This window comes from Lepisma saccharinum, chromosome 21 (genome assembly GCF_977018435.1).
Source record: "Lepisma saccharinum chromosome 21, izLepSacc3.1, whole genome shotgun sequence".
Classification (NCBI taxonomy): domain Eukaryota; kingdom Metazoa; phylum Arthropoda; class Insecta; order Zygentoma; family Lepismatidae; genus Lepisma; species Lepisma saccharinum.
The window spans coordinates 31,108,127-31,136,047 of record NC_139249.1 but is presented as its reverse complement, the minus strand read 5'-3'; the positions used below and the strand labels follow the sequence as shown (position 1 = coordinate 31,136,047).

The 27,921-nt window shown below is 37.8% G+C and overlaps 2 protein-coding genes across 4 annotated transcripts in view; one reads left to right on the top strand and one right to left on the bottom strand.

Moving 5' to 3' along the window:
* LOC146004505 (metaxin-2-like) lies at positions 1 to 26,905 on the bottom strand. Of its 3 annotated transcripts, none has more exons than XM_083143371.1 (7): positions 26,795 to 26,905; positions 15,463 to 15,630; positions 14,437 to 14,513; positions 12,220 to 12,312; positions 8,637 to 8,801; positions 1,090 to 1,163; positions 1 to 420 (listed from the first exon to the last, which is right to left on the bottom strand). In XM_083143371.1, the coding sequence occupies exons 1-7, from the start codon at positions 26,817 to 26,819 to the stop codon at positions 240 to 242; spliced, it is 783 nt and encodes a 260-aa protein (XP_082999497.1). In that variant the 5' UTR covers positions 26,820 to 26,905; the 3' UTR covers positions 1 to 239. The 3 variants fall into 3 exon arrangements, with proteins under 3 accessions (XP_082999497.1, XP_082999495.1, XP_082999498.1); XM_083143369.1 differs by lacking the exon at positions 26,795 to 26,905 and adding an exon at positions 26,471 to 26,736; XM_083143372.1 differs by lacking the exons at positions 1,090 to 1,163; positions 26,795 to 26,905 and adding an exon at positions 26,471 to 26,736 and having other exon boundaries at positions 253 to 420.
* LOC146004504 (coiled-coil domain-containing protein 13) overlaps positions 19,517 to 27,921 on the top strand; it is a 32,511-nt gene continuing 24,106 nt past the window's right edge. The window contains exons 1-3 of the mRNA XM_083143368.1: positions 19,517 to 19,732; positions 21,768 to 21,848; positions 23,257 to 23,676. Coding sequence (XP_082999494.1) covers positions 19,607 to 19,732; positions 21,768 to 21,848; positions 23,257 to 23,676 — 627 coding nt within the window. The 5' untranslated portion in view covers positions 19,517 to 19,606. The remainder of the gene's footprint in view (positions 19,733 to 21,767; positions 21,849 to 23,256; positions 23,677 to 27,921) is intronic.

Here is a 27,921-nt window from a genome sequence, read left to right as displayed (position 1 = left end):
TTGCGATTGTATTATGCTGTAAATGGATAGTTTAACAAGTTACAGCAAAAATGCACATCCGATGATCTTACACTACATATTAGTTATACAGAAAAAATATATCCTGTGGGGTCCCACAAGTAATAAACATACATAATAGTGGAATACATGATAAGGGAACTTGGATTCAGTAATTAAATTAGTGGTAAATGTGGAAGTAACATAGCATCTCAAACATGAGAAACCTTTTCAAATATTTATCAAAAATGACCTTGCACTGTCAAACATCCTTGTTTATGAAAGAGTTCATCTTCAACTCCTTCGCAGAATAGAACCAGATTTTCAAATGATTTGACAAGATTTGCAACTTCATCATCTGGCAGAGGAGTAATCATGAGAGCAAAAAGATGACCATATGCAAGAGCATCCAATTCTGTGGGCCTGGAAAAGAAATCAAAATGCATAAAAATATATATTATGCGCACGCACCAGTGTTTATGTGTAGGGGTGACCACAAGTTAGGAAGGAGCTGTAAGGGACTATTTTTTCGGAAGGCACTCAAATGTCAACGACTCTATCTCTCTTGCAGGCAAACGAGGCTTTGGCGCCTGGACTCGCATCCAGTATAATCTTCTGTGAGTCGTGACTGTCCTTCTCCTCCTTTTATATATCAATATTCAACCTCATGGTAAAAAATGACGTAAAATAAAACATATCAATCATGAAATCAATTGTGAGGAGGTTGATCTACGGTAAAGAAGCAATAGAAGAAAGTGGACTACATCGACACGAGAAACAAATTCTGGGCATTATTTGTTCATTTATCAATCTTAAACTCCTAACCAGCTCTCAACCTTTTATTCTAATGACTAAATTGAAATGAAAGTACACTACGAAACTCCAAACAAAAAAAAAAGCTACTTCTAATAACAACTTTAAGCTCTAAACGCATATTGGTCTGATTTTGAATCTAAATAAATTAATGAACCTATTCATCATCTACCCTGATCGCTGTTTAACCGCTGGCTACTTAAATTTATATGTTAAATATTAATTTGATTCCTTGCATGTTAGTTAAAAACAGCTGGAGTTACTTAAAATGTTACTCACCCTCCAAAGAAATATGGTTTGTTTTGTAAACTCTCTGACAAGGTGTGACAAACAAGCCAAATTTCATTTAGCACCTAGAAAATATTATGCAATTATATTATTAAAAGCATAGAAATACTACAGAACTTAAACAATATATTAAAATATTCGTAGCTTGATGCATATTTTATAAATACAACCTTGTTGAAGGTGAAATACACACACACACTATTTCCATTTTTGTTATTTTACGTTGCTTTTTATACCTCTTTGGTTATTGCGACGATGAATGATGATACATCCATGCCTGACAAGGGGTCGAATATGAGACCTCTGGCTTAGTTGGCCGAGCCAATACATTCTTATAACAAGGCAGTTCGTAGCTTATGAATCGTAAAACAATACCAGTATTCAGCCGCAAGTGTGTGCTTAACAAGCGGAACTTTGGTATAGTTTGAACGTATTATTCCTAGAATGTGTATGAGCAAAATGTATGATTGCAATATGGTCATTTCATGTGAGTGACTGAGAAACTGAAATCGTGTTGACGTTGCATGTAAGTAGAGACCCTGCACAGGCCTTGTTACACACTTGCTGACCAAGTTGAGAAGTGGACAATTTTTCGTTTGTTTTTTTTACCCTGGAAGCGTTTTTCGTTATTTCTATCCTGTAGGGGAGAGCGAATCTGGTTGTAAAGCGTCCATCTAATAACTTCGGTACTATTTGGTAGATGGCGTTGAAATTCCAGCGGTGGTGACAGCCAGGCACGTATCCAGAGGGGGGCTTAGGGGGCTCGAGCCCCCCCCCGAAAGTTTTAGGTTTACACTAGATAAAATGAGGTTTTTGATTTCTTGTGGTGTGAAAGAAAATAATGTGACAATAATTTAAGGAGAAAAATAATTATCGAGGCAAGACGGAGAATGTTCCGTAACCCTGTTATTGATAATAGCACGTATCCAAGATGGAGCACAGGGGGCTTTTTTCAGTTTAAGTTAGATAAAATTAGGTTTTTGGCTTCTTAAATAATGTGAAAATAATGTAAGGAGAGAAATAATTATCGAGGCAAGACGGAGCATGTTTTATACCCCTGTTATTGTTTATGGCTCGAGCCCCACTCCCCCCCCCCCCTCCCTCAGGAAATTTTTCAATTTACACTAGATAAAATTAGATTTTTGGCGTCTTGAATAATGTGAAGATAATAAATTTATAAATCTGAGAGAAATAATTATCGAGACAAAACGGAGAGTGCTCTATAACCCTATTATTGTCAATAGCACGTATCCAAGGTGGGAATCAGGAGGCTCGAGCCCCCCTTCAGGATTTTTTCTTTTTACACTAGATAAAATTAGGATTTTGGCTTCTTGAATAATGTGAAGATAATTTGGGAGAAATAATTATCGAGACAAGATGGAGAATGTTCTATAACCCTGTTATTGTTAATAGCACGTATCCAAGCTGGAGTTGAGGTGGCTTGAGCCCCCCCAGGATTTTTTTTTATTTTACACTAGATAAAATCAGGTTTTTGGCTTTTTGAATAATGTGACGATGATTTAAGGAGATAGACAATTATCGAGGCAAGACGGAGAATGTTCTATAACCCTGTTGTTGATAATATTGCACGTACACTTTTCTTGCGCTTTCGGTGTTGTCGCAGCGCACTTGAGCACTATGTAGAAACTTGTCAGCATTTGGAAGCTGCACAACAAAGGTAGCGCCACACGTAGGGCGATTCGTTGTAATTTCTAATCTATGGAAGGCGGGAGAGGGTACGTTCTTGAATGAGAGAAGGAGTCAACTACTGGCGATATTAACGAATCGTTTTATCTGCGGAACGTTCTAGAACATAATGAGGATATAAATACGCGGATTCAATTTTTTGGTTGATCTGTACAAAGAATCGGTTAATGAGATTTCAGAGGTAAGTGTGACAATTCATACAGTCGATTGGTGATCAGATCAGTCAGCGTCCTCTGATTGCTTTATAAGATATAGTGATTCGAAAATGAAGACATTGACGACAGCAGAACTTCCGGTGCGTCAGTGTAGTGCTAGTTCCGTTCGAGGGCCGAAGAGGTCAAAGGTCTCTCTCTAAAGTGAATATTTCAGCAGTACCGGATATTGGAGTGGTTTATTAAAACAGAAATAAACTGCATAGATCAACTGAAAATCAAATTCTGAGTGATGATTTAGTTTTGCCAGAATTAAATTTCGTATATGCAGTCCCAGAATTTTATGGTATAAAAAATACTTTTGTTTAAGCCTACTGGGTTCGAAACACATTCAAACACTTAACTACCATAAAGAGAAAGTCGAAATTTTTATGAATGTCGAGAAGAGAAAGCTTGAAGATGTTGCATATGTAGACATTTTAGGCGGAAATTGCAGGCCCTACCAGGACCCAAATCAGGGCTCTACCAACTGAGCCACCTAGCCATCCTTGACTTCAACCGATTTTTCGTTAAAATGTCTACATAGTACATGTCCTGTGTATATCAAATCGTAAGGTGTTGCCTGTATAGTGAACAAGCACGAAAATATAGGAGAGAGAAGAAAACTGAGGAGCATTCCCACCGGTTGAGGATATTTTTTTCTGTGGTCAACAAGAGCTGACAATGACAGTGGCCTAATAAGGGAGATTTCACGCCGTGTCGCCTGAAGATTAGGTTTGTGCGGCCTTTTGTGTCGCTACGGTGTGAAACGTTGCGTTGATTGGCCCATTCCAATCGACATGTATCGCGTGTCCCTTCAGTCTGAAACCTTCCTAAGTCTTGAAAATCCAAGTCACAAGGATGGAAAATTAGGGCCTTGTTAAGGTTAGGTGTGAAGGCAGGCAGACGACAGCACCCTAAAGGATCATATCCAAACTTGCAGGAAGAACGCATCTTACTTCAATCTCCAATACGATGATAAAAACTTCTGGTGAGTTGATTTTAAAAAATGTGTCCAAGATAAAGAGAGGCGTGCCCAGGATTTTCGGAAGAGAGAGGGGTTACGCATACTATTGTTGGTGGTCAGTCCTGATTTTGCCATTTTTTCCCTGTCTTTGACGTTCCTCTTTTTTTTTCTTTCTTTTTTTTTAAAAAAAAGGAATACTGGGTCAAATGGGGTTATTACCTCACCAAACCTCCCTTGGGCACGTCACTGGAGATAAATGAGTAAGCATTTCATCATACTGGGAGACGAAACATTAGGTGTGTTGGAAACGGAAGGGTTTTCACTGTGCATTAATTGTTTCGTGATCCACCTGTATTCGAGAAGATTTCCTTTGTTTCGTGGCGATATATGACAAGACAGCGGAAGCTGTGACAGGCATTTTTGAACACTTGTGAGTGCTAAGGCCTGAATCTGAACAATTTGGTGGGTTTCGGCTTTTATAAGAGCTGAAAAAATGGGAGGACAAGACACATTAGTGGTGTTCAGGTTCTAATCAGAGAGAAATATTCGAAAGATGTCTGCGTCCAGTTCGCAGCCCACAATTTGAATCTCGCGTTGTCGAGTGGATTGTCCATCCCGTGCATGTGTAACAGCTTCGTAAAAGCACTCAAAGACACCATAGATGTTTCTATGCCTGATGAGAAGAAATGGACAAACCCACATACTGAGATGGTTCCGGCACACAATATTAATGCATGGAAACAGAGGAGTCGAGTGGTAAAAAATGTTCCGATTTCACGTTCTGATTAAAATGATAGCCTTACAGTGGCAACGATTTAAGGGATAGTTGCTCCCCATTTTTTATTTTTTTGCCTCAACATTATGACCTTAATGTTAAGCCTTGGCTACCAAGAGAAAGTAAACTTTCCTTGCAACGCCCTCCGCACACCCCCCCCCCCCCCCCTGTTTTGGAACCGAATTGCCACCTCTGGTCTTAAACACACAATTGTGAGGTTCTTACTATATCCCTTAAAAAAATGGTGTTGAGCCCCCCCCGAAAGGAATTCCTGGATACGTGCCTGGTGACAGCAATCATCAGGGCCACAGTTGTCCATTCAGCGAGAGAAGTCGTCGCGACTTAAGTTAGAGGTGACAGGTATTTTTTTGAGGACTAGGTAAAAAGTTGCTTTATCCGAAAATAGTGTTGCTTGTAAATACGTATCAGATAGGTTGGATATGTGATAACAACATGATTGAGTGAAATTTCTATAGTAAGATACTCATTTCCAACGAGGATGTACTATATGTTAGCGATATAAGGATAAAAATGGGCTATTGCACTATGTAGCAGGTTGTAACAAAATGCGTGGGTTTGGTTACAGCATTGTAATTGAGTCAATTTAGCTTATTTTGAGGCAAATAACAATAACAAAGATCTTAATTTCTATCGTGAACCTAATCGTGTGGAGGTGAGGTGTGATGGTCCCGTTATCTATTTTAAAAGTTACTGTGAAGCAGTTATCCAATTCTTATGGTAGGTATTGTATTGTGGTACGTTTCTCTAATATGTCGTTTTTCTGTTGTTTTACTGTACTTCATAGGCATCACTAAAAGTTAACATATTTTGTGTTTTGTCATTTACATTCAGATATTCCTGTGTGTTAATCTATGAAGGAGAATGTTACAACTTGCCCCACTCAGTGTTACAACCAACCACCTTGTTGGGCAGGTTGTAAGAATTGCAAGCAAGGACGTATTAAGGGAAGGTCAGGGGGTCCGGACCACCTCGAAAGACTTACCATGTATTAAAATGAAATAATGAAAATATAATTGTTTTAGCATTTCTTATATAATCGATGGTTATTTATTTCCGCCGAACTTATTGGAATTCAAGGAATTGGAATCATAGGGCTTTGAATGACAGTTCCAAGGATTTATGCACACTACTACTTATGATAATATGCATAAAATATTAATCAGGAACTTTACTTTTGACAGTTGCATCTAACTCCTTTTTTGTTAGTCAATAAATATTCAATTTGTTATCTATTTGACATTAATGTCCTTGCCAGGGCAGTTGTTTTAATGCAAATTTTGGCTACCTTAACTACACGTCGTAAGCTAGATAATGAAAACACGCTGTTATATCTCTATTCTTTTGCCATCTTCTTACCTATTCTACGTGCCTAATTGCAAGGCTACGTTTGTTCTTTAATTTCTCACAAACGTCTTAGTTTGTTGGTAGTTATTGCATATTTTTAAAATATATAGTTTCTTCTTGTGTACTGGCATGTATGCATCGGCAATATACTTGAGAAAAAAAACTGTTATAACTTATAACTAGGGCTAGGATTTTGATGACCTAAAAATTCGTAAAAAATGCCCTTAAAAAGATGCATTTATGACCTAAAAATTGCCAAAAAATGACTTTAAAAATTACCTAAAAACTGTTAAAAATTCCAAAGTAAAATTTTATTTGCACTTCAAATTACAGCAACTCTAGTATGCAACTTTTGACAAATTATGAGCGGTTACTGTTCAGTTTTGAGTTGCAGTGTGTAACGAATATTTTCTGTAAATTTTCAAAAAGAAATGAATGACGATTGTCAGCTAGCACACCTTTATACATAGAAAAGCTCCTTTCAACATCAACAGAGGTAATAGGGGCATATTTAAAACATACAATGTCACTTGGTTCTAATTCTGTTTCAGAGTCTGGCAATGAAAACGTTTTCCCACAAAATACGTCACGAATAGAACATATTATTGTGTATCCTGCATTTTTCCCTAGCACTTTCTGCATCTTTTCTCTCACTTGTATTCCAACAGTACCTGGAACTGCTTACAAATTATCCTGAACTTTGTTAAGGACATTAACTTGATCAACCAATGTAGCTCCAGATGTCTCGAGTGAAGTTATGGCAGAAGGTAGGAAGCCGAAGTTGGACTTTATATAGCATAATTTTCCCTCCATTTCGGGATCAGCCAAGAGTTCCTGTGCTTGTCTTATACACAATGCTTCACTGCTGTCGAACGAGGTTACAACTTCTTTCACAACTTTATAATTTTCACAGTAGTAACCACAAGCCTCTAACCATGTACCCCATCTAGTAAGAATAGGAGCTGGTGGCAAAGGCACATCAGGTGCATGAGACCTAAAAGCTAACACTCGTGATGGGGACTTGAGGAAAATCTTCTTAATGTTTGCAATCAGTTGGTCTACATCAGGAAAGTGACTTCGCAGTTCTTCAGCAATACGGTGACACGCATGTGCAAGACATGTTACATGTACCATTTTCGAGTACAGACCTTTCAGAGAATTCCCTGCTTTAACCATGTACGGTGCCCCATCTGTTACGAAAAGCAACACCTTGTCATATTGAATGCCGTCGGGCCACAATAACTGCATCGCGTTATTGAAAACTTTGCTGATCGTTGAATAATTCACTTTTTCTAGACATTCACATTAGAAACACTTGAGTAGACTCGGATTCCTGCATCGTACCAATCACTACATTTGCAATGTACCGTCCGAGTGAGTCGGTACTTTCGTCAATTGACACCCATATTTTTTTACCATGAATTTTCTGCCGAATTTGATCCATTGTTTGGTTGTAGCATTTCTTGACATAATTTTTCCTTAGCGTGGAAGAATCTGGTATCGATTTCCCAGTATGTTTTTCCAAAAATGCTCGAAGTTTAGGATTATTTAGTTTACTTAGAGGAATGTCAGCAGAAATAAAAGCGTCGCACAGTTCTTCAGAAATAACAGAGGATTTGGAGGAACACTCACCCATTAACAATTGCACCGTCCTCTTCTGATCTTGAATTTGCTTCAGAGCTGCCTTGTGTTTCTCGCGGTTGACATGTTGCTCCACCGTGAATTTCTTTTCCGCAGCAACTCTTACACCACAAAGCTGACAGAATAATACTGATCCGTCCGTACTGAACGTATTTTCACCATACTGGGACACAAACTGTTTTAATTTGTACTGTGTACTTTGCTTGGTTTTTGGCATCTTGTCCAATGCTTCGAAAACCTGCTCTACTGAACACTGCACCAAAGTAAATTCTCGCAATAAACAGGAACTTCGACAATGGCCAGATCACACGTTCCATCCATTCACTTTCAAGGAACACAACAATTGGTCTGAGCAGATTAGAAGATAAGATTAGGCAGGGCAACGACTTTCTTCTCCTGGGGCAAAATTGCGAGCTGTTTTGAACTTCTAACAATTGAATTTCATTGTAAGGAAATCGTTATATTCGTGTTGTTTATTTTCTTGTGAGACGGATGGAAGGTAGCTGCGGTTTCATATATTTTAAATTGTCTAGGGAAGATATGAAAAAAATAGGATATTTATTCATCTTAATCCTTTCACGTTAATGCTGCCCATGCACTCGCAGCGTACAAGTGCTCTGGAAAACTAAGAAAATAAAAAAAATGACCAAAAAATGACTTAAAATGCCAAAAAATGACTTATACAACCCATAATGGCAAAAAATGCAAAAAAATGTCGCAACAAATAGTGCTTAAAAGTTTCAGCACGACATGAAACATATAAATATTAAAAGATTTGGGTTTCTTATTCACCAGAAAAAAAGATGCAATTTCATCAAAATCCTAGCCCTACTTATAACCATACCCGCTCTCCCCAATTTTCAATCATTTATAATTTTAAAACAGTACTTACTTCATATTTTGTCTTGTCATACCAACCAAGAATTTTCAGTCGGTTCAAAATCTGGCTTCTCTTTTTGTACGGGAGAATGAAGTTGAGTGGAAATGGATATAGAGATCCATATAGAGGCCAAGACATTGAATCACACACTTCCTTATCACGCCATGTTATGTGCAGCTATCAAGAGAGAATAACAATAAGAACTTCGGTTTTTGTTATGCAAGGGGGTCATATTTTGTAGAGTGCTAAAACTTAAATCTTTTTTAGATGTACTCTGAACAGCAATGGGGATATTTGCTTCTCTTTTCTTTAATGCAACATATTATATGTTAGGTGTTAACTGAGCACTACATTCCGCGAGTTCTCGACGCCATATTCAGGAGGTGTTCATTAATCATAGCAAGCAGAAATCGATATCCCTCTCTTTCCCTGATTTTATATACTGTATGCTGTACTAACATCATCACTCATCCTCATCTTCGCGATTAGCCAAAAGTGGCAGAAAAGCGAAGTCAAATAAACAAATCTTCACAACGGATGATATTCAACTTGACGTCATCACGCAGTGCACTTTGGGAAGACTGACAAACAGATTCGCACGTGTTAGAGAAAATATATGAGTAGTCTTCTTACAGTGAGACATTTGCGATATGCTATGCGTACACATTCCTCATATGATCATGATAACCATACCTTGAATCACGTCGGTAAAGATCGTGCACACAATGCTTACCCGGTCTGTTTTCAACGCAGGATCCCATCTGCTTGCCCGAAATATGGCGGCGGGGCGTGATTTCGCGCAATGAATTATGGGGGAAGTTGTCCGTTGAATATCACCCATTGTCCTATTTGTTTTTGCTGACAGTGCAATGCGATGGGATGCAAAAGGATTCGAATTTACTGGTGATGTGAGGGATCTTTATCCCATCCTAATAGCCCAAAGCATCCATTGCTATCAAAGGTAATAGGCACATTTGTATAGATATTGAATGGAGACGAGACGGGACGATACGTTGCATTGTCTCGGTTTCTATCCAATTTGTACATACCTGTATCGTTTTGGTCTGTATTATAAACATCCGTCATTGGACAAGCTTTCACAGCGTGTAGAGGTCATTAAGACAAACTAAAGATCTATCTTAATTCCTTTCTTCACTTCGATGTTTCGTTCACAACAGTGGATATGGATCGCCCAAGAAAGCACAAAAAAGTTAATTCAAACACTGTCTATAAGGATGCAGCCACTTAAAGACTTTTAGGGTGAATTAGCTATCGTCCCCTCCCCTCTGATGCCTAAAGCTTAATGACAAATCGTCAATAAATATAATAATAAATAAATATTAAGCAAAATACTATCAATGAACTTAGTGAAAACATAAGGTCACCTGCTCCCCACATGGGACTAAAATTAATCTACCACTGTACATACTAGCAGCTCCATTATTATGCGCACAGCAGCCTACAACACCATAGGCACCAGCTTGGACATAGGTGTTTTTGTGAGTGTCCCTTCACCATTTCATCATATGATCACTTATCCTCATCTTCGCAATTAGCCAAAAGTGGCAGAAAAGCGAAGTAAAATAAATCAATCGATCCATCCATTATTATATGTATAGGAGATAACAGTAAGAAGATTTTTTTACGACTTTACATGAAGCAACAGACAACTCTGCACTCGCATGGTTACGTAAAGAATTGTTCACCCACGGCAACTATACCTAATAGGAGGCAAATTGTCCATCATTGTTCATTCACTCTGTTTTCCGAAATGTGAGGTTCAGGAATTGAAATAAATACGACGATAAGCAGGACAATCTTTGGCCCCGCGTAATGGATGATATTCAAGTTGGCGTCATCACACAATGCACTTTGGGAAGAAACAGCATGAAGTCGGGCAAACAAATTTGCACTTGTTAAAGGAAGCTTATGAGAAGCCTTCTTACAGCGAGAAAATTTGCTATATTATACACGTACACATTCCTCATATGATCATGATAATTATACCTTGAATGACTTCGGCAAAGATAATAAGCACAATGCTTAACCGGCAATTTTTCAACGCAAGAATTGATCTGTTTGCCCGAAATATGGCAGCGGAGCGTGGTTTCGCGCAATGAATGGTGGAGGAAGTTATTCACTGCAGTGGCGTACGCAAGGGGGGGTTACCGGGTTTAAACCCCCCCCTTGAGCTTTTGAAATATTATGGAAAATGCTGTAGAAAAAATTAAAAATGGCTAATTTATCACAGTCAAAGATCTGCGACAGTAATAATAATAATAATAATAATAATAATAATAATAATAATAATAATAATAATAATAATAATTTGAATTATTATTCCCATGCAGCATGAAGAAAAACACAACATTCCAAACACAATCTAAGCGGCCGCAAAGTTCAATTTTGCAAATTTTTTTTTTGCCAAAAGTCGCGCAGTGACTCTCGCGAGAATTGTGAAAATTCCTTGCTTCGTCGCAGTGTGCCGACCTCATTGCAAACGTTCTTCATTTCACATCCCCTTGTGAACTCCTCAAGTGATGCTGAGTCTACATCCACATCATTAAATAATGTTGAAGAAGTGCTTTGTGAATCACCTAGAAGTGATAAATGTGTTGGAATGTCTATAAACTTACTTTTCAACGAAAACATAGACTCAGTGGAATTTGGCAACATGTATTCTCGCGCTTCATCATCATCATCATCCTGGGCGAGTTCCATAGGTAAAGGTAATGTAAATTCCCCCATGCATATAGCACCGTGCCATGTGGTGGGCCCCGAAGATTCTCGATCTCGAACTATTTTGCAGGTGATGTGATCAGCACCATGCTCCGGTAGTCTTCATCCCCCAGGGTTGCTCTCAGGTACTCATTGCTATGAGGCTGGGTGCGGAGACAAGGCTGGATAAATTCCAACCAATTCCGGGAATCGAACCCGGATATCCCAAGAAGTTGTCAGACTAGACCAGCGCGGCTCCTTGAATGAGTTTCATATTTCGATTATTTCAATAAATTTAATATATTTGCTTGTTTTTATGGATTTTCTTCACACTTAAAATGTCTCACTTATCATATACAACCGTTGACTAGACAATTATTTTGTAACAAAGAAACAAATGAAATGTAATTTGGTTGTATTTCTTTCATAAATAGCAGCTGCATTAGTAGTAATTATTAGTAGTAATTAATTAAATTAATTAATTAATTATAATAATTATTAATTAATTTATTATTATTATTATTAATTAAAGTATAATAAAACAATGGTAATGTGTATTTGTAGAAAGTTTTCTAAATAACACCCCCCTTGATGAAATCCTGCGTACGCTACTGATTCACTGAATATCCTTCTTTACAATTCCATTTCCTAAAAATACAGAATGAACAAGAAAAAATAAATTAAATAGCAATGAACGCTTTGCCTACTCTTATCTTTGCCGTTGGTCTGTGTAAACGGTGAATTGTGACACATTAATATGATTGCTGTTAACCATGTTGCTGAAATCTTGGAGCCAAAACAGAGGATTCCCTAATGCATATTCTTATAACTATAACAATGTTTCTTTCCAATTAAGAAAGATAAAACGTATACTTGCCTCTGCATTTACCAATCGCGTGTTGATGAGAGCCATAAGTGATCTCATTTCTGCTATGTGTGAAGCGGTCAAGTATCTTGTGAGGCTGATGCCCTGGAACCATAAACATACAATGTGAAACTTCTCTGTACTCTTTTCTTATACGTGTATGTACAGAAATATCTGAATTAACGGGGGGAAGAGGGACGCCGGGGATTCCCCCAGGAATGTTTTTATACCCTTCAAAGAAAATGAAATTAAAAGCATATACAAGGGAGAGTCAATGAAAACCTTAATTTGCTTTTGTTCCTTGTCTAGTCAATTTCTGTATGTAGGATTGCGCATGGACGTCCGCAGGATTTTTTCCAGGGAGGGGCAAGGAAGGTATTTCTTTTCCAGGGGGGGCAAAGAAGTCACATTTTTCCCCAAAAGAGTGCAATACCCTAAAAAAACATTGCTTAAATTTGAATTTATGGTGTTAATGCAATAATTAACACATATTATTTTGGCTAAAATTAAATTATATGTGTGAAATACATAATTTTTGGTTGACTTTCATTTTCCAGCGGGGGCCACGGCCCCCCCTTGCCCCCCTTCCGGACGCCCATGGGGTTGCGCAAGTTTCTGCATCTTAGCACATACCCAGTGGCGTGCCCAAGGGAGGGTGGGTTGATGGGGGTTATAACCCCTCCCCCCGGTTTCGCCTAGTGTTTTGTCGTCGCCTTGTAATGAAGGGGCCCCGGGTTCGATACCCGGTAGAGGCACAAGTGGTTCGGATCCCACTTTAAACTGTAGATCCAGTCCCGATTAGCCTTACTGTGCATAAAGTGGACTTAAAACACCAAATCAAATCAAATCAAATCGCCCAGTATTCCTAAAAAAAAAAGAACGTCAAAGTAGGAAAATGACAAAATGAGGGCTGACTACCAAGAAAAAGTATACATAACCCCTCCCTTTCGAAAATCCTTGGCACGCCACTGCACACTGCTGATCTACACTAATTTTAACTTTCAGTTAGTGCCTGTATACGTTAAGAAGAATATAAGTCTTTGGGATTCATGTACAATCAGTTATGAGCCACCTGCAAACTGAGGCCATTGTCGAACTTTCTCCTTCGTTAGTAGACTTGCTGGAGTGGTAAGCATGTACAGAGATATTGAATTCTCATTTCCAGAGAAATTTCAGTAAGTTTTAGGCTGACAGAGAGCAAGGAACCACCCCTCTTCAGTGATGCAGGTGAATATGGTAGGCGCCATCTTTAAAATAACAAAAATTACGTTTTGAAGCTCGCTTGGTTAGTGTTGAAGCCTTGAGGTCGTTTTGCAATTAACAGTTGATATCTCATCTAAATTTGAGCTGCATACATACAGTCTTCCCTACAATGTTTATTTAACTTTTAAGGTTTCCATTTCTTACCTAGGTATGTAACAGAATACCATTTCTTACCTAGGTATGTAGCAAACACAACTGAAAGATCATACGTGTCCATTAACGGTTTAGTCATCAAAGATTTCCCTGCCGAAAAGTATGCAGCAACAGACCAACCTCGCTGAATCGAGGCAACAGCAGGCTGATTTCCATTTGTTTTCATGGCATAGTGATTTTACAGTATTAAAGTGTTCACAAGAGACTTGTAGGTAGATTAAATGGAAATTTTTGAACCTGGCAATAGAAATTTAGTCAAGTTTTCGGTGTTGCTAGTCCGATAGCTTATTTCGTGTACGAGTTACGATTTTCTTATAATGTAAATATAGTGACTGTTACTAAATTACTTCTAATGTTCTCATAATATTTAATGACCTAGGTTACAACCAATGTTCGAAGGTACTTCGAACCACAAGGAAATAGTTTAGCTTACTGACTAGTAATATATACACAAATTTACATACCTCTCAAAAAAACCTACCTACCAAAACGAAATCACAAAGATCTGTATCTTTGTTTTACTCTGTCTTACAAATCTCTCTTTATATATTTCTTTCTTTCTCTCTCTCTCTCTCTTTCAGTTTCGCTTTCCTTCTTTCTCTCTCTCTCTCTCTTTCTTTTTTGCCATTTCTTACTTCTTTCTTCCCTTCATTTATATTCCTCTCTCTCACTCACTTCCTTTCTTTCTTTTTCGCTTTCCATCTCTATCTCTCTCTCTCTCTCTCTAGTTGTAAATCACCCTTGCTAAATGAATACAATGGAAGAACACTGTTTTAAATTAACATAGAAAATAAAACCAGATTGATTCCTTACCTTGGTGCTGAGGAAGGATATAACAGGGTCGAGTTCTGACAATACTTGGTTTCCATATTTGAAAACTGGAACATTGCCTAAAAATTAAGAAAATACAAAAATGAAGATATATTCAAACTTGATTGAGCCCACTTTTACAACACACGAAGAAAAATTCTTGACTGTTCCTGAATTTGGGTAGCCCTGGAGTTCACAAGAGAGAAATAACATCGATAGAAAATAAATTATATATAACTTATACATGTAATTTATGAGTAACATAAAGTTGCACAAAGCTAAAGAAGAGAGAGAGAGAAGTTTATAAAAAAAAGATAAGGATACAGGAAAAAAGAGGAAATGAGATAGCGAGAGAAACTATAGATAGAAAAATATAAAGATACAGGAATGGAAATAAATATAGAGAGAAAAGAGAGAGAGAAGTTTTGAAAGAAATATATAAAGATAAACAAAGAAAATATTGATAGAAGCTGAGAGTAGAACAAAAAAGAAGAGAGAGAAACGGTAGAAAGGTAAAAACAAAGATATAGTCCGATTGCTTTCAAAACATCTCCAGGTTCCTGTGTGAGTCCAGCAAGCGAGCCTACCAACAGTGTAGAGCGTGAGCGGGAGAGTTAGCGATAGGTGCTGGGTTGAGATGACGTCAGCGGCTCGCTTCTTGATTGGAGGCTTCGAACCTTTTGACTCGCTCCCAAGCTGCAAATGCAGAACACCCAGAGATGTTACGAAAGTAATCTCACTCTACAGATTTGGAAAGAATCATAGAAAGAAAGAGAGGGAGAGATTTAATGATATACAGAAATAGAGGGAGATAAGATGCAGAACAGGAAAGAAATGTAAAGAGAGAGAGATTAAAAGATAGAAAGAAAAACTATAGAAAGAAAGAAAGAGAAAGTAATTTTCTTGTGTGTACGTATTGCTTGGATTATAGATTTGTTTCTCTTGTAGTTTTCGGTTCTTACAAGCACATCAAAACCAAGGATACGCCCCTGGCAGCAAATGTGAGAGAAAGAAGGATTTGTTACTCACCAGTCGGTGAAATGAATTCAGCATTTCTCTTGGCGCCAACCTCAAACTTCACCTTGCACATGCGCAAGTAGGCATCCACAGCTAAGCAGTTGGCGTGGTCATACAGGAGCAGCTGGGACCTTCCCCTTGGTTGGATGAGCTTTACACCCACCGGCAAAATGTCGGGATCTGCAAAATACAAGCACTGTCATATAATCCAGGAATTTATGCACCCACACACCCCTAACATCTCAATTTTTTTTCAAGGTCCTTCAAATGCTTGACAGAAGTCCAGTTTATAGTCACTTTGGCGCTAAATTCAAATGTTTAGCCCCCGCCCACCTTAATTGACCATGCACATTTCTAAAATGTAAAATTCTGGATAACGTCGTAATACAATTCTTGATCATCAGTGGTGCAGGAAAGTGTTTCATTGTTGGCACAGGGATGTTACAAAGTGTAACAAAATTTGCATAACTTTATGCTACCAATAAAAATAGCAATATTTACAAAATATTTGAGTTTTTCAGAAGTTTTATGGCTATTTTCAAGATAATTTTAAACAGGTTTTAAAAAGAAGCAATTCAGGAACAGTACACCTCACTATATCATCTTGCACTATACTCTGTCCCGTCAACCTCTGGAGCAAGCGAACGAAAACAAGTCTCTCCACAAGCAGTGTCGCGAGACGGCTCCACCAATGAGCACGTGAGAGGGAATGGGATTGCGTGGAGGGGAGGGAGCGCCGCAGTTACCAGCCTTCGCAGCAACGTGTACTGCTTCGCCCTGCCCACTCGATTCCTCCCCTTCTCTGCCGCTATGCGCGGCCTTGCTCCAGAGATACCCGGGACAGAGTATAACTTAGAACGTTTTTACTTCCTTATAAAACATTGCAAAGTGAGCTATAACTAGTACCACAATGCAGTATAATAGGTTTACGGTGGTTGAAATTCTTTGAGAAAGAAAGAAAATGTTCGTAGACAATAAACTTTTGCTGTTAACTATTAGAAACGAGGTTCTTTCAACTCTAGCATGTTGCGTCAGGATCAAAGGATTTAATAGCTAATTTACCCCGTCCTTCAAAAATTGGGGTACAATGTACCCTTGCATTAACCCCCCCCCCCCCCCCCGTTCCTGCGCCACTGTTAGTTACGACCTTAATGGCGGAAAACGATAATATGTGGAGTCCCTACCCTATTCACACACACCCAAAACGTTTTCACAAGACCAACTAAAATTCCTACAAATGCTTTATTTATGGCTTTTTTTATGTTAAATTGACCATAGGACCTCCTAAAATCGTCCTTACATCTCCTGAAAATGCAAATTCTGGATAAACCCTTACACTGTCTATATGCCGTCAGCACGATGCAAAATACACGCTCAGCAGATCTCATGTTGTTGAACCTGTCTATTACTATTCTAACAAATATTACGATAATAATTTTATTTTTGTATTTAAGGAAATATCAAGATCAAGACTTATCATGGTGGTTTATGTTGTTTCGAAGTTTCGACAACTTTGTTGCCCTGCCTTAGGAAATAACATCCCTCAGAATTCAAAGGCAATCTACCTGGGTATTGGGTATACTACTCGATGAGGGCCTCACACTTAAAGCACGGCACTTACAACCAAAAATAGACTAATGATGTTTAACGTTCTACTAAGAACAATGTTAACTTATGCGTCCGTTGTGTGGCATCACAGTGCCCCAACCTACCAAAGGCCACTAAAAAGTATCCAGATCAAGGCTCTGGCGCAGATCGATACATATCTGATATTCAAATAAGAGAAGCATTAGACCAAGAAGCGCTATTTGAATTCTTGCAACGCAAAACGTTGAAATTCTGGGCACAACAACTAGGCACGTATCTAGAAATATGTTTCGGGGGAGGGGTCCGAACCAAATGTCTCAGGAATAATAATAATAATAATAAAAATATTTAAATTCAAATAATTATATTAAATCAAATTAATAATAATTACAAAACATAAATTAATATTATATTATTATTACACGATTAGGTAAAAAGACCGTATAATAATAGAGATACAGTATAACAGCGCATATTAATTGCGTAGCTAACCTGTAATTAAGTTAAGATCGGAATAATTTATATAAAAACAAGTGCCCTGGCAATGAAATTAATGTCAAATAAAATAATAATTGAATACTTATCGAATAACAAAAATTATGTTGAATGTAGTTGGAGAAAAGTAAGTTTCTGATTAAAATTTTATGCACATTATTTTGAGTAATAGTGTACATAAATCACCTTTGTAATGTCATTCAAAGTCGTATGATCCCAATATAATCCTTGCCTTCTAAAAAGTTCAGAGGAAATTAATAACCATCGATTATGCAACAAATGCTAATATTTTCATCACTTAATTTTAGTGCTTGGTAAATTTTTCGGGGGGTCCGGACTTCTGGATCCCCCTAACTGCGTCATTCGTGTTCCTTCAAACCCCTATAATACCAATATAATACTTGTCTTCCAATAAGTTCAGAGGAAATTATACAACAAATGCTAAACGAGTATGTTTTCATTATTTAATTTTCGTACTTAATAAGTCTTTCGGGTGGACGGGGAAGGGGGGGGGGGTTCGGACCCCCTAAATACGTCCATCGTGTCCCTCAAAGTCCTATGATCCTATTATAATCCTTGTCTTCCAGTAAGTTCAGAGGAAATTATACCTACATCAATGCTAAACGAATATATTTTCATTATTTAATATTAATACTTGATAAATCTTTCGGGGGAGTCCCGACCCCTTGGGCCCCCCAAAATACGTCCTTGACAACAACCTCACCACCATAATCCGACAATAAATATCATAGAAGAACGAGAGCCAAGAAGACGCATTCACAAAATGCCTAGACTTAAGAAACAAATGCCAGTTTATAATGTAATCTAATGAAAAGGAAAATGAAGCAGTGTTATGTTTGGAAAGTACTTGGATGGGTGACAGTCATGGACGTCCGGAAGGGGGGGGGGGGCAAGGGGGGGGGGGGTCGTGCCCCCCCCTGGAAAATGAAAGTCAACAAAAAATTATGTATTTCACACACATAATTTCATTTTAGCCACAATAATATGTGTTAATTATTGCATGAACACCATAAATTCAAATTTAAGCAATGTTTTTTTAGGGAACAACACTATTTTTGGGGAAAATGTGCCTTGTTTGCCCCCCTGGAAAAAATACCTTCCTTGCCCCTCCCTGGAAAAAATCCTGCGGACGTCCATGGTGACAGTCTACTCTACCGAATCAAAACATTTCAATTACTGTTAATTAAAAGTTTACTACATAGAACTAGTCATGTTTGCAGTAAATTAAATTAGGACTATTGCTCCTAGTACCTGGTCCTAAGGCAATACGTGGCAATATAAATATAACCATACATGTTTCAAGATTCCCATAGCCAAGTAACACAGCAGCCGTGGGAACACGAATGAATATAAGAGACAAAAATGAGAATTGCAACCAAGTCATGAATACGGAGAAACTAGTACTCACTTTATCCGCGAAACTGCTTTTCTTCTTCCTTGTTCTATTAATTTCAGTGGCCACTGCCACCATCCTCGTTGGAACTTGTTGTACTGTTGCTTGACCAAGTTCCAACGAGGAGTATTGACAGTTTCGCGGATAAAGTGAGTACTGGTTTCTCCGTATTTATCTACTACCGCGTCTCTCTTCTCCTAATTATCAATCAAGTCATGAAGATAAGGACACAATACGAACTGGAAGGCAGGAAATATTGAAATGAACCAAACTTTATACAACTCGCAACAATCCACAATTATTATTTACAAAGCATATAATTCAATCTATGTTTACCACCTACTAACTTACTTTCTTTTTATGTTTGACATAGAACATATGATTATTTAGGGCAAAAAAAGGAAGAAACAAAAATCTCAACGTGAAAAACACGTAAAAAGTGTTCATCGAATTGGAAACGCTACTGCAAGGTTGAGAGTTTGCAATACTGAAACAAAAGAGTAGCGTTAACTTGTTGCTATGCCAACAGGCAGGTGTGACGCTAATCGAAATCATTAGCTTTGGTCCGTGTGTTGGGGTTAACACGAACGGGTGTTAATGCTGGCTTCTTCCGATACACTTTAGTTTGTTTTAAGCATTAATTAAAAGTGTGCTGTAGAAATGCCACAGGAACTAGATGCTAATAAGAAGGCAAGTAAAGATCAAAAAAATAAAAACAGCATCGATGATGATCATTTCTTTCAGACTGAGGGGTCATTAGCCGACGATGAGGAACTCGACATTAAGGTAGGTGTGGATGACGTTTAATAGTAGACATATAAGAATATCAGAACTTGATTTTAAGCAAGGCTATGTATTTAAATATATTTGAATGATTAAATATTTAAATATTCCACTATGGGTCATATCGATGATCTGAAACTTAGATCGTTCTCTTTTAGTAGGATATATTCAATATTCGAATTGAAGGGCAGAATTCTCCCCCCCCCCCACCCCCGCGGCGGCGGCAGAATTAACCATCTAGGGGTACTGATAGGGTGCGGAATGAAATTTAGGGGGTGCGATGTTGAAAATAGCTAAAGGAAAAATGAAACATGCATGTATGCTTCAGCCACAACAAATAACAAACAACTTTTAGTAGACTTTTACGAAAATATGCCAGTGACTTGATTCATATTTGCTTGCTTGCTATGACCACAACATGTACAGTCACGGACAGTTCTGGATTGTAACGACCCCATTGATTTAAGTGGAATCGTTACAACCCAGAACTGTTCGTGACTGTACAAACAAGTAAATGTGGCTTCCCTTTCATAATAGTATCAATGGATTGTCTGTAGTATATAATGATAGTCTTCTCTCTTCATTACTTAATAGCGTATTATACGCTCATATGAGGACATGGTTTTCGAAAGCCATAATGTAAATGATACAGGAAAAAAAACCTGATTTTGTTGAATTAACAAAATACGTTTGGTTAAGCCATTTTGTAACTGTAAACAAAAAATAGTACCATTTACTACAGTTGGTAATTTTGAATAAATGTGCACGATTACTAAAGAACATTTAGTACTGGTGAATAATAATCATTTGTTCGCCGTCTGTATTTAAACAGATGTTTGGTTTTTGGTTATTCCATCCAAACTTTTTCCTCTGTGAAAAGTTAACAGTTTTTTCGGCGAAAAAATAGCTTTTGAACAGGGAATGCTTAAGGGGTCGCGGAAGAAAACCCCTCTGGTGCCACCTCTGCCCTCCCCCTCTTTTCTAGATTTTACTTGACAGGCACGTTTTCTAATTCCGTTCCCAACCACGCTAAGAAAATGTCCTTGCCTTTGTGAATAGAGAAACTACCATAATTATTTTATTATTCGTATATAATTAGAGCTTAATTTTAAGTAGGAAAGTTATAATTACGTACTGGTATTTCAAATCTTCGATATTGTATTCTTTTAAATGTTTTTTGAGTAAGTATTTATTTTCAATAAAAATAAAGGGCGGCGTTTAATAAAAACAAATTTCAGAAAAATATAAACAAATCTCTCATCTTTGCATTTTGTTCAATTCTAATACTCGATAAAATATACAAAGTTCCAAATAATTATGACCTTACGTATAACATTATAACGTCGTCTCCATCCTTTAAAAAAAAAGAATGACACACGTTCCCTACTGAGATGAAGTAATTCAATTGTATGATTATAAACAAGAGAATAAAATGTACTTCTAGATATGTATTTTTTAAATAATTTGTACGTTGCTTTGAATTATTTTACGCCAGTTACGTTTCTTTCAGGTAATCACAATTCAAATAAAGGAAAATGAGAAGAGAATTAAAATCATGAAAATTTAATGGTATTGATATTACATATTGTCCCTGGCACATGTGAAGCATTTGCGGTTTTCTGGATCGAGTTAGAAAATATGAAGACACAGGCGGGATTTTAATTATTTCATTATTGTTTCAAAAATCAATTTAAGATGACGTAGATACTCGTGATTTGCCCCCATTTTTTACATATTTTTTTAAAAAAATACATTACTACTAGGAATGGTATCGAGACGAGACGAGACTTAGCAATGTCTCGGTCTCGTCTCAAGTTGTGAATGTCGTTCTTCTTCTCGTCTCAGTCTCTAAGGGCAATTCTCGGTCTCGTCTCGAAATACATATAAGTAAGCATACTGCGTGTCATTGCACAAACTTTCACAGGTCACTGAGGTAAAGAACTTTTTTCTTACGTCCAGTCCCGATTTGCCTAAATTCGACATAAAACAACTACATTTTCAATAACTATTGTTTTCATTTTTTTTCTTTTTCTTTCAGTCACTCAGTACTACTTCAGAAGTGCCAGATGATATATATTTCCCAGAAGAGCTTAACAGATATTTCCGAGAACAAATCAGGGTATGTAAACTAAGGCGATATTAACATAAAATCAGTGTTCGAATTAAAATGTGAAGGTGGGCAATTCAGAGAGGGAAATTTACATATTTAATGCATTTTATTGCCAAAAGTTACGTCGTAGTATTTGTATGGGAATAATAAAAGTTATAAAATTTTGCCCACTTCAATACAGGAAAATCTCTGAAAGTTATGTGGAAATTTTAGTCGAAATGCTTATGTTTTGTAAATTTTCACATACAAATGCCATATTTGAAATGTTTAAACTCTCTCACTATGAACCAGCTATTCTTTGGAGAAATCGTCGAGTTCTTATCTGGTTTTAACATTTTTGCACACTTTCTTTCGAGTCTTCCCTCCCCCTCCTCCTTGGTTATTCTGCTCGAATACTAATTAACTGAAATTTATTTATGTCATTTACTATCATACTATCATAATAAAATAAAACGATGGCTCTTCGAAACATTGTGTGTACTGTTTGTATGATACTTGTAGCGTACGGTAGTGAGGTTTCCATATTGCCTAAAAGTTTAAGTACCTTTAACTAAGCAAGTTTTTCAGGCAGTGGCGTGCTCAGAATTTCGTAAGGGTGTGGGGAATATGACCGTTATGGGGATATGTCTTGTTTTGTAGTAGTCAACCCTATTTTGCAACTTTTTTTTTAGGAATGTTGGACATAGAAGGTTTTAACCCCCACCATCCCCCTTTGGGTACGACACTCTCCTAGGAGTCATAAATAGGTATGCATTTATTTCAATATCGTCGGAATGGGCACTGCTACTGAAAAAGCAAAACATAGGACAAGAGAGTATGAACATCTCTCCGTGTTGCAAGTGGAAGCTGTTTTTAAAGTTGGTTATTAAGCTAGATACGATCTGTAAAAGATATGATAGATAACTATTTATTTAGATTGGATTGGATTGATTTGTAGTTTTAAGTCCACTTTATGCACAGTAAGGCTAAGTGGGACTGGACCTACAGTTTAAAGTGGAATCCGAACCACTATGTGCCTCCACCGGGAATCGAACCCGGGACCCCTTGATTACAAGGCGACGACGCTACCTATTTATTTAGAGATTCCCATGTATTCCTTGTGGACAAACAACTTCAACTTGAAATTACGGATAATCAAATGGAAGTTTCGACTTTTCCTAACACAAGCATAATCTCAAACCTGTCCTATTCCCGCTGATGTGTTTTTCTACACCATCGGAAGTTTGATATTCCGAAGAAAACAAGTAAAACAATACTCCCATAAGCGTAATGTTATAAGTTTTCTCCCCAGCCCACAACCATCCAGAGCACAAACCTCTCTTTTCGCAGCTTGCCGCGGGGAGGGGATGTTTCGGGTTATTGCGACTGGCTGGACGTAGGGCCTGTATTTTAAAAGTAACTTCTCTTTGTCTTGCAGAATTTAACCAATGAAAACGGCTGCCTTAGGCGTTATCTTGAAGAGAAAGAAGAAGAGTTGAGAAAATGTACACAAAATGCAGACGCCATGCGAGTTCGTAGCATGGTGGGTCGCGCATCGGATCTGGCCGCGAGCAAAATTGTGGAGCTGACCAAGAAAATACGCCATCTGACGGCAGAGGTCGAAAGCGAACGCTACAAGACCAAGGTTCTCGAGAAAAAGCTGACAGACTCGGAAGAAAAGGATAACGAAGAGGCAGTTCCGCAAACGCCGGAAAAGGAATCGGCAAATACCGAGAATAAAAATCCGGAACTGGAAATAAGAAATTTAGGTGAAAAACTGTCTTCGGCTAACAGGAAACTGTTCGATAGCCGGAATGAGTGTCAGAAACTGAAGCAGGAGTTAAAGGTTGCGCAGAAGGTAAGTCATTTCAAAAGCAAGAGTGACTATTGTATTTTTCCTCACTTTACGTCGCTTTTCTGTAACTTTATGGCTAACCGTGACGATGAATGCTGATTGAATGAAATTGATGAAGGAACACTTGCAAGAAAAAAAACAGGTTCGAACCTGAATCCATCGGCGGTGAAACTGTAAGCCGACCACTGTGGCGGCTAATATTCTGCATTGTACATATTTGTATTTATGAAAGCATATCCAATATCCGATAGCAGGAGTTTTTCCAAGGGGAACAAACCAAGACATTTTTTGCAATGCTGTCAGCTTGAATGAGTTCGAAATTCTAGTGTTCCTGCAATGAACCTGTTATCAGTTCCTTGTAACAACTATCATTGAAATTAAATTACTGTGTGAAATCAGGGAGGTTGGTTGCGTCATCATATCCTCCTTTGGCCAAACATTTCTAAAAAGAGCGATAGAGACTCAACCGCGGGAAAAGATGGCAAAGTACAGGACCGACTACTAAAAAAGGATTTACTCCCGTTTTGCCAAATGCCCCAGAGACAAATATCTCACCCAAGCAAAATTTTCTGCAAGAAGAAAATTCCCATCTCGCCGAATATTTGGAAGGGAGGAAATTTTCCCTCCGCTGGGAAATTTCAGGCACTGAAGTGGAAGATAATTTCAAGGAAGTCAGAAACTCATTGTACACTTCTGTTCACATAAAGTGGCACACTCGTTTGAGTTCTTTCTTTCCGCTATATTCCCCGTACGATATTCAAGTGCATACTACTCCATATTTGTAAGTTACTCAAAAAAAAAAAAACCCTACTGAACCTATTGTGCCCTGGGACTTCAAACCACAGAGAAAACTCAGTAAATGGAGGATACATCATACATGAAATGTGTTTAAAAAATAACTAAACATCACCTTTTATTAAAATTGTAGTACATCTTCACGCAAAGCATCCGTAGTCTTAGAAATGTATTGGTTCCAATTTTCAGTTCTCAAATCAAGAAAAATCTTCTGAATTTTTAAGACAAAGATTGTGCTCCCATCAGCAGTGGCGGCAAGGAGGGCAGTTGCCCCCCCTTTTTTGCCACTTTTGCCCCCGCACTATGCTAATCCTTATCTAACAAGGGAAAGTTAACTGCCCTTGTCCCCACCAAGTTTTGACACCTTGACCCCCTAGTTTTGGAGCCCAATCGCCGCCACTGCCCATCAGTATTGCGTTGTATAGTAAACAAGTTAGTAAAAAAATACATATCATAAGAGGGCATGTCATATAGCATCTATGACAGGTAAGTGTGTGTGCGGCATGTCTGTATTCCCCGGGTCCAGATCAACAATCAGTGGCGCCAACTTATATGGGCTTGTGGTGGGGCTCGAATCCACCCAATAATTTGCCAGATATCACATTTTGTTTTAGAAATAAACTCCCTGCGCTTAAGAAAACAAAATATTTCATCATTATACATTTAAATAATTCTCACAACTTAATTACTTACTGAGTGTTATCAAAAAATTTCATAATTTGTTGCATCTCCAATATGATATTTTTCAGTGTCCTATATTATTTACCCTATCCGTGGTCACATCGTTATTAGGAAAGCAAGGGAGGGTAAGGGTTTATAACCAGGATGAGGATCCATAGGCACTAAAAACTCTCAAAATAGGCAGGCAAGAAAGCACAGAAAAATACAAAACAGGCTATAAAAGTAATGAACGTGGATAGATTTTTAAAATTATTTTCCAAGATTTGGTACTCAAAAAACAGGTCTCTTCGAAATAGACACTTATGACTAATATAGGCAAAAGCGACCACGATAAAATTCATGTATTTCTCTTGGAAATGGCCTGAAACTATTTTTAAACGTACAAGCCTACGTTTTCTGGCCAAGGAACAAAAAATGGCATTTTAGGGCAAATCCCCAACCTACTTTTGGCATATATGATTGCATAAAAATATAGAACATATCTCCGAGTTCAGCCTACCGAATGTTTTTCAAAAGTTAGAGTTACTGACAACAGTGATATAATAGAGCATCTTGTTCATGCCGTGGAAGTTATGTTAAGGTTGTGATTATACGTAAGCTTATTTTGAATGTTGGAAACACCCTTCGTGATATTTTGATGTCTGTAAGACCCAGCAACAGCAGCGCCGCCAACGAGAAAGGCAGACACTTTGTACAACACGGAAGTTTCCAAAGTACGATGAGAACATAAAATTCCACAGCATTCGGCAGTAGCGTAAAACACAATTTCTATGGATTTCTGTGATCATTGTGGTGAATAAAATACTCAATACTGTCTTCCATGACAAACTTCCTGACATATCTGCTAAATCTCAAATTCCCAAACATGTATTTTCCCATTACATATATAAATTTTTTTCTTAGCCAGCATCTCAACAAGTTTCCAATTATAATAATTCAAAATTGGGTATATTTGAAAAATGTTCAAATACATTTAAAAGCAAGCGCGCTCATAACAAAAAAAGAAAGCGAATAACTGAATTTTATTACAATAAAATAAATTTGATTACTTTATCATCCTTCTGGCTTTGCGGCACGTCGATTGAGGACCACGTACCTAAAGCTTCAGATTCCATAACAATAGAATATTGAATAGAAACATGAGATCGGCGAAATTAGCTCGAGGTAATATGTAGCCTATATAGTTACACATATCTTGGTACGCTCTATTTATGTTATCATAGCGATTCCAGTTTGGAAGCAATTGATATCATTGTGATTTACAGTTCTAGAACTTTAATCTCCGTGGCTGCTACCAATTATGCTTACAGTTATTACTAACCATATCGTCCCATGATCGAACCTTCTACTGATGCAAGTGTTGAGCATTGGGATGGCTTAGATTCGAGCTCGTGACTTGATACAGCATGCAATGCAGATATTGATGCCATACTGTTGGTTGTTGGTGTATTTTTGTATGCCGGTAATCGGCCATTCCTTTCATCTTACATATTATCCCATTTTACAATTACTTTTTGTCGGTCGAGTAGGATGAATGAAGCCAACTTGAATGATTTAACAGTGTTAAATAAATGCTTTGCAACAGGCAACAACTTATACACGTGTGCTGATGTAACAAAGGGAAAATTCGTTAGTGTTTTATTACCTTTATTTTTTTCGTATTTTGTCATCTACAAACCTAGGTTCAATTTTGTCACATTTTATCCAAGCCCTTTTTGAACTGAACTTGTAAATCCCACACTATACCTGCCGCGATGAAGTTTCTTTTACAATAACACACAAATATACATTCATTTATGTACACTTTTCCTAAAATAGGTTATAAATGCTAGCTCCAAATGTAAAATTCACACAGACAGTTGAGAGATTTGTAAAGATGTATTTATTAAGGTTAAGCCAAAACCTACAGAAGTACGTTCATTGGTTGTTACAAAGATGTCACACTGCCTATCCTGACATCATCATAAACTCTTCTATTTGATTTGCACGTGGTCACAAAACAAGAAGTGCCAGAGCGAAGGGTAACAAGAGAGACGTCCGACACCCCCCAGTAGCTTCCCAACCCTTCATTTTGCAGGTTTTGGAATTTCTCAATCGATAAATCTAACAATTTGTACATAAAAATCGATCAATTCACCTTTCCATGTATCCGACTTAATTTCTTCTTTAGAACAGTTGAGTCAAAAAGTGGGGGGGGGGAGGGGTAACCACACATGGCGTCCGCAGTGAGGGGCGAATGGACAATTCCTTACCCTGATTTCAAATTTTAAATTCATAGCCAGGGCTCGGAAGTTAATGGGCTTCACATTACCTCAAATATTAATAATATTTATTTGTTATGACGGTCAAACTACTGAATAAATTTTATATATACAACCTACCCCAGCCAGAAATTTCTGGCCTGAGAAGAAACGTTACCTTCTCTTCAGGCACGTAGTCAAGGGGAGGGCTCGGAGGGGGTGAAGCTCCCCCTCCCGAAATTCTACAAATATCTAATTTAAATAGTGCATAGTGATAATTAATTTTACTCCTTTAGCAGGATTAAATATCTTGTATAATAAGTTGTAATATACTGAGAAATTCATCTTCAGGGTTTCCACTCCCGAACATTTTTGCGTTTAGATGACAGCTGCTGATAAGAGGTCAGCCCCCTCCGAAATAAAATCCTGGCTACAGGCCGGCTTCTCTTGATGAAAAGCGATTCTTGCCGCTCCATCAAAAAATTTCTTAACATGCTCTTGGTGTTTACGTCACATATTCTACCTGGGAACT

Coding starts and splice junctions, on each gene's coding strand:
- LOC146004505 (XM_083143369.1), bottom strand. CDS start 26,579: ATGGCATCAATATCTGCATTGCATGCTGTATCAAGTCACGAGCTCGAA. Junction 14,514..15,462: donor TGAATTCATTTCACCGACTG/GTGAGTAACAAA, acceptor CTTAATTTTTAG/GCAATGTTCCAGTTTTCAAA. Junction 8,802..12,219: donor CGCGATTGGTAAATGCAGAG/GCAAGTATACGT, acceptor CTCTCTTGATAG/CTGCACATAACATGGCGTGA.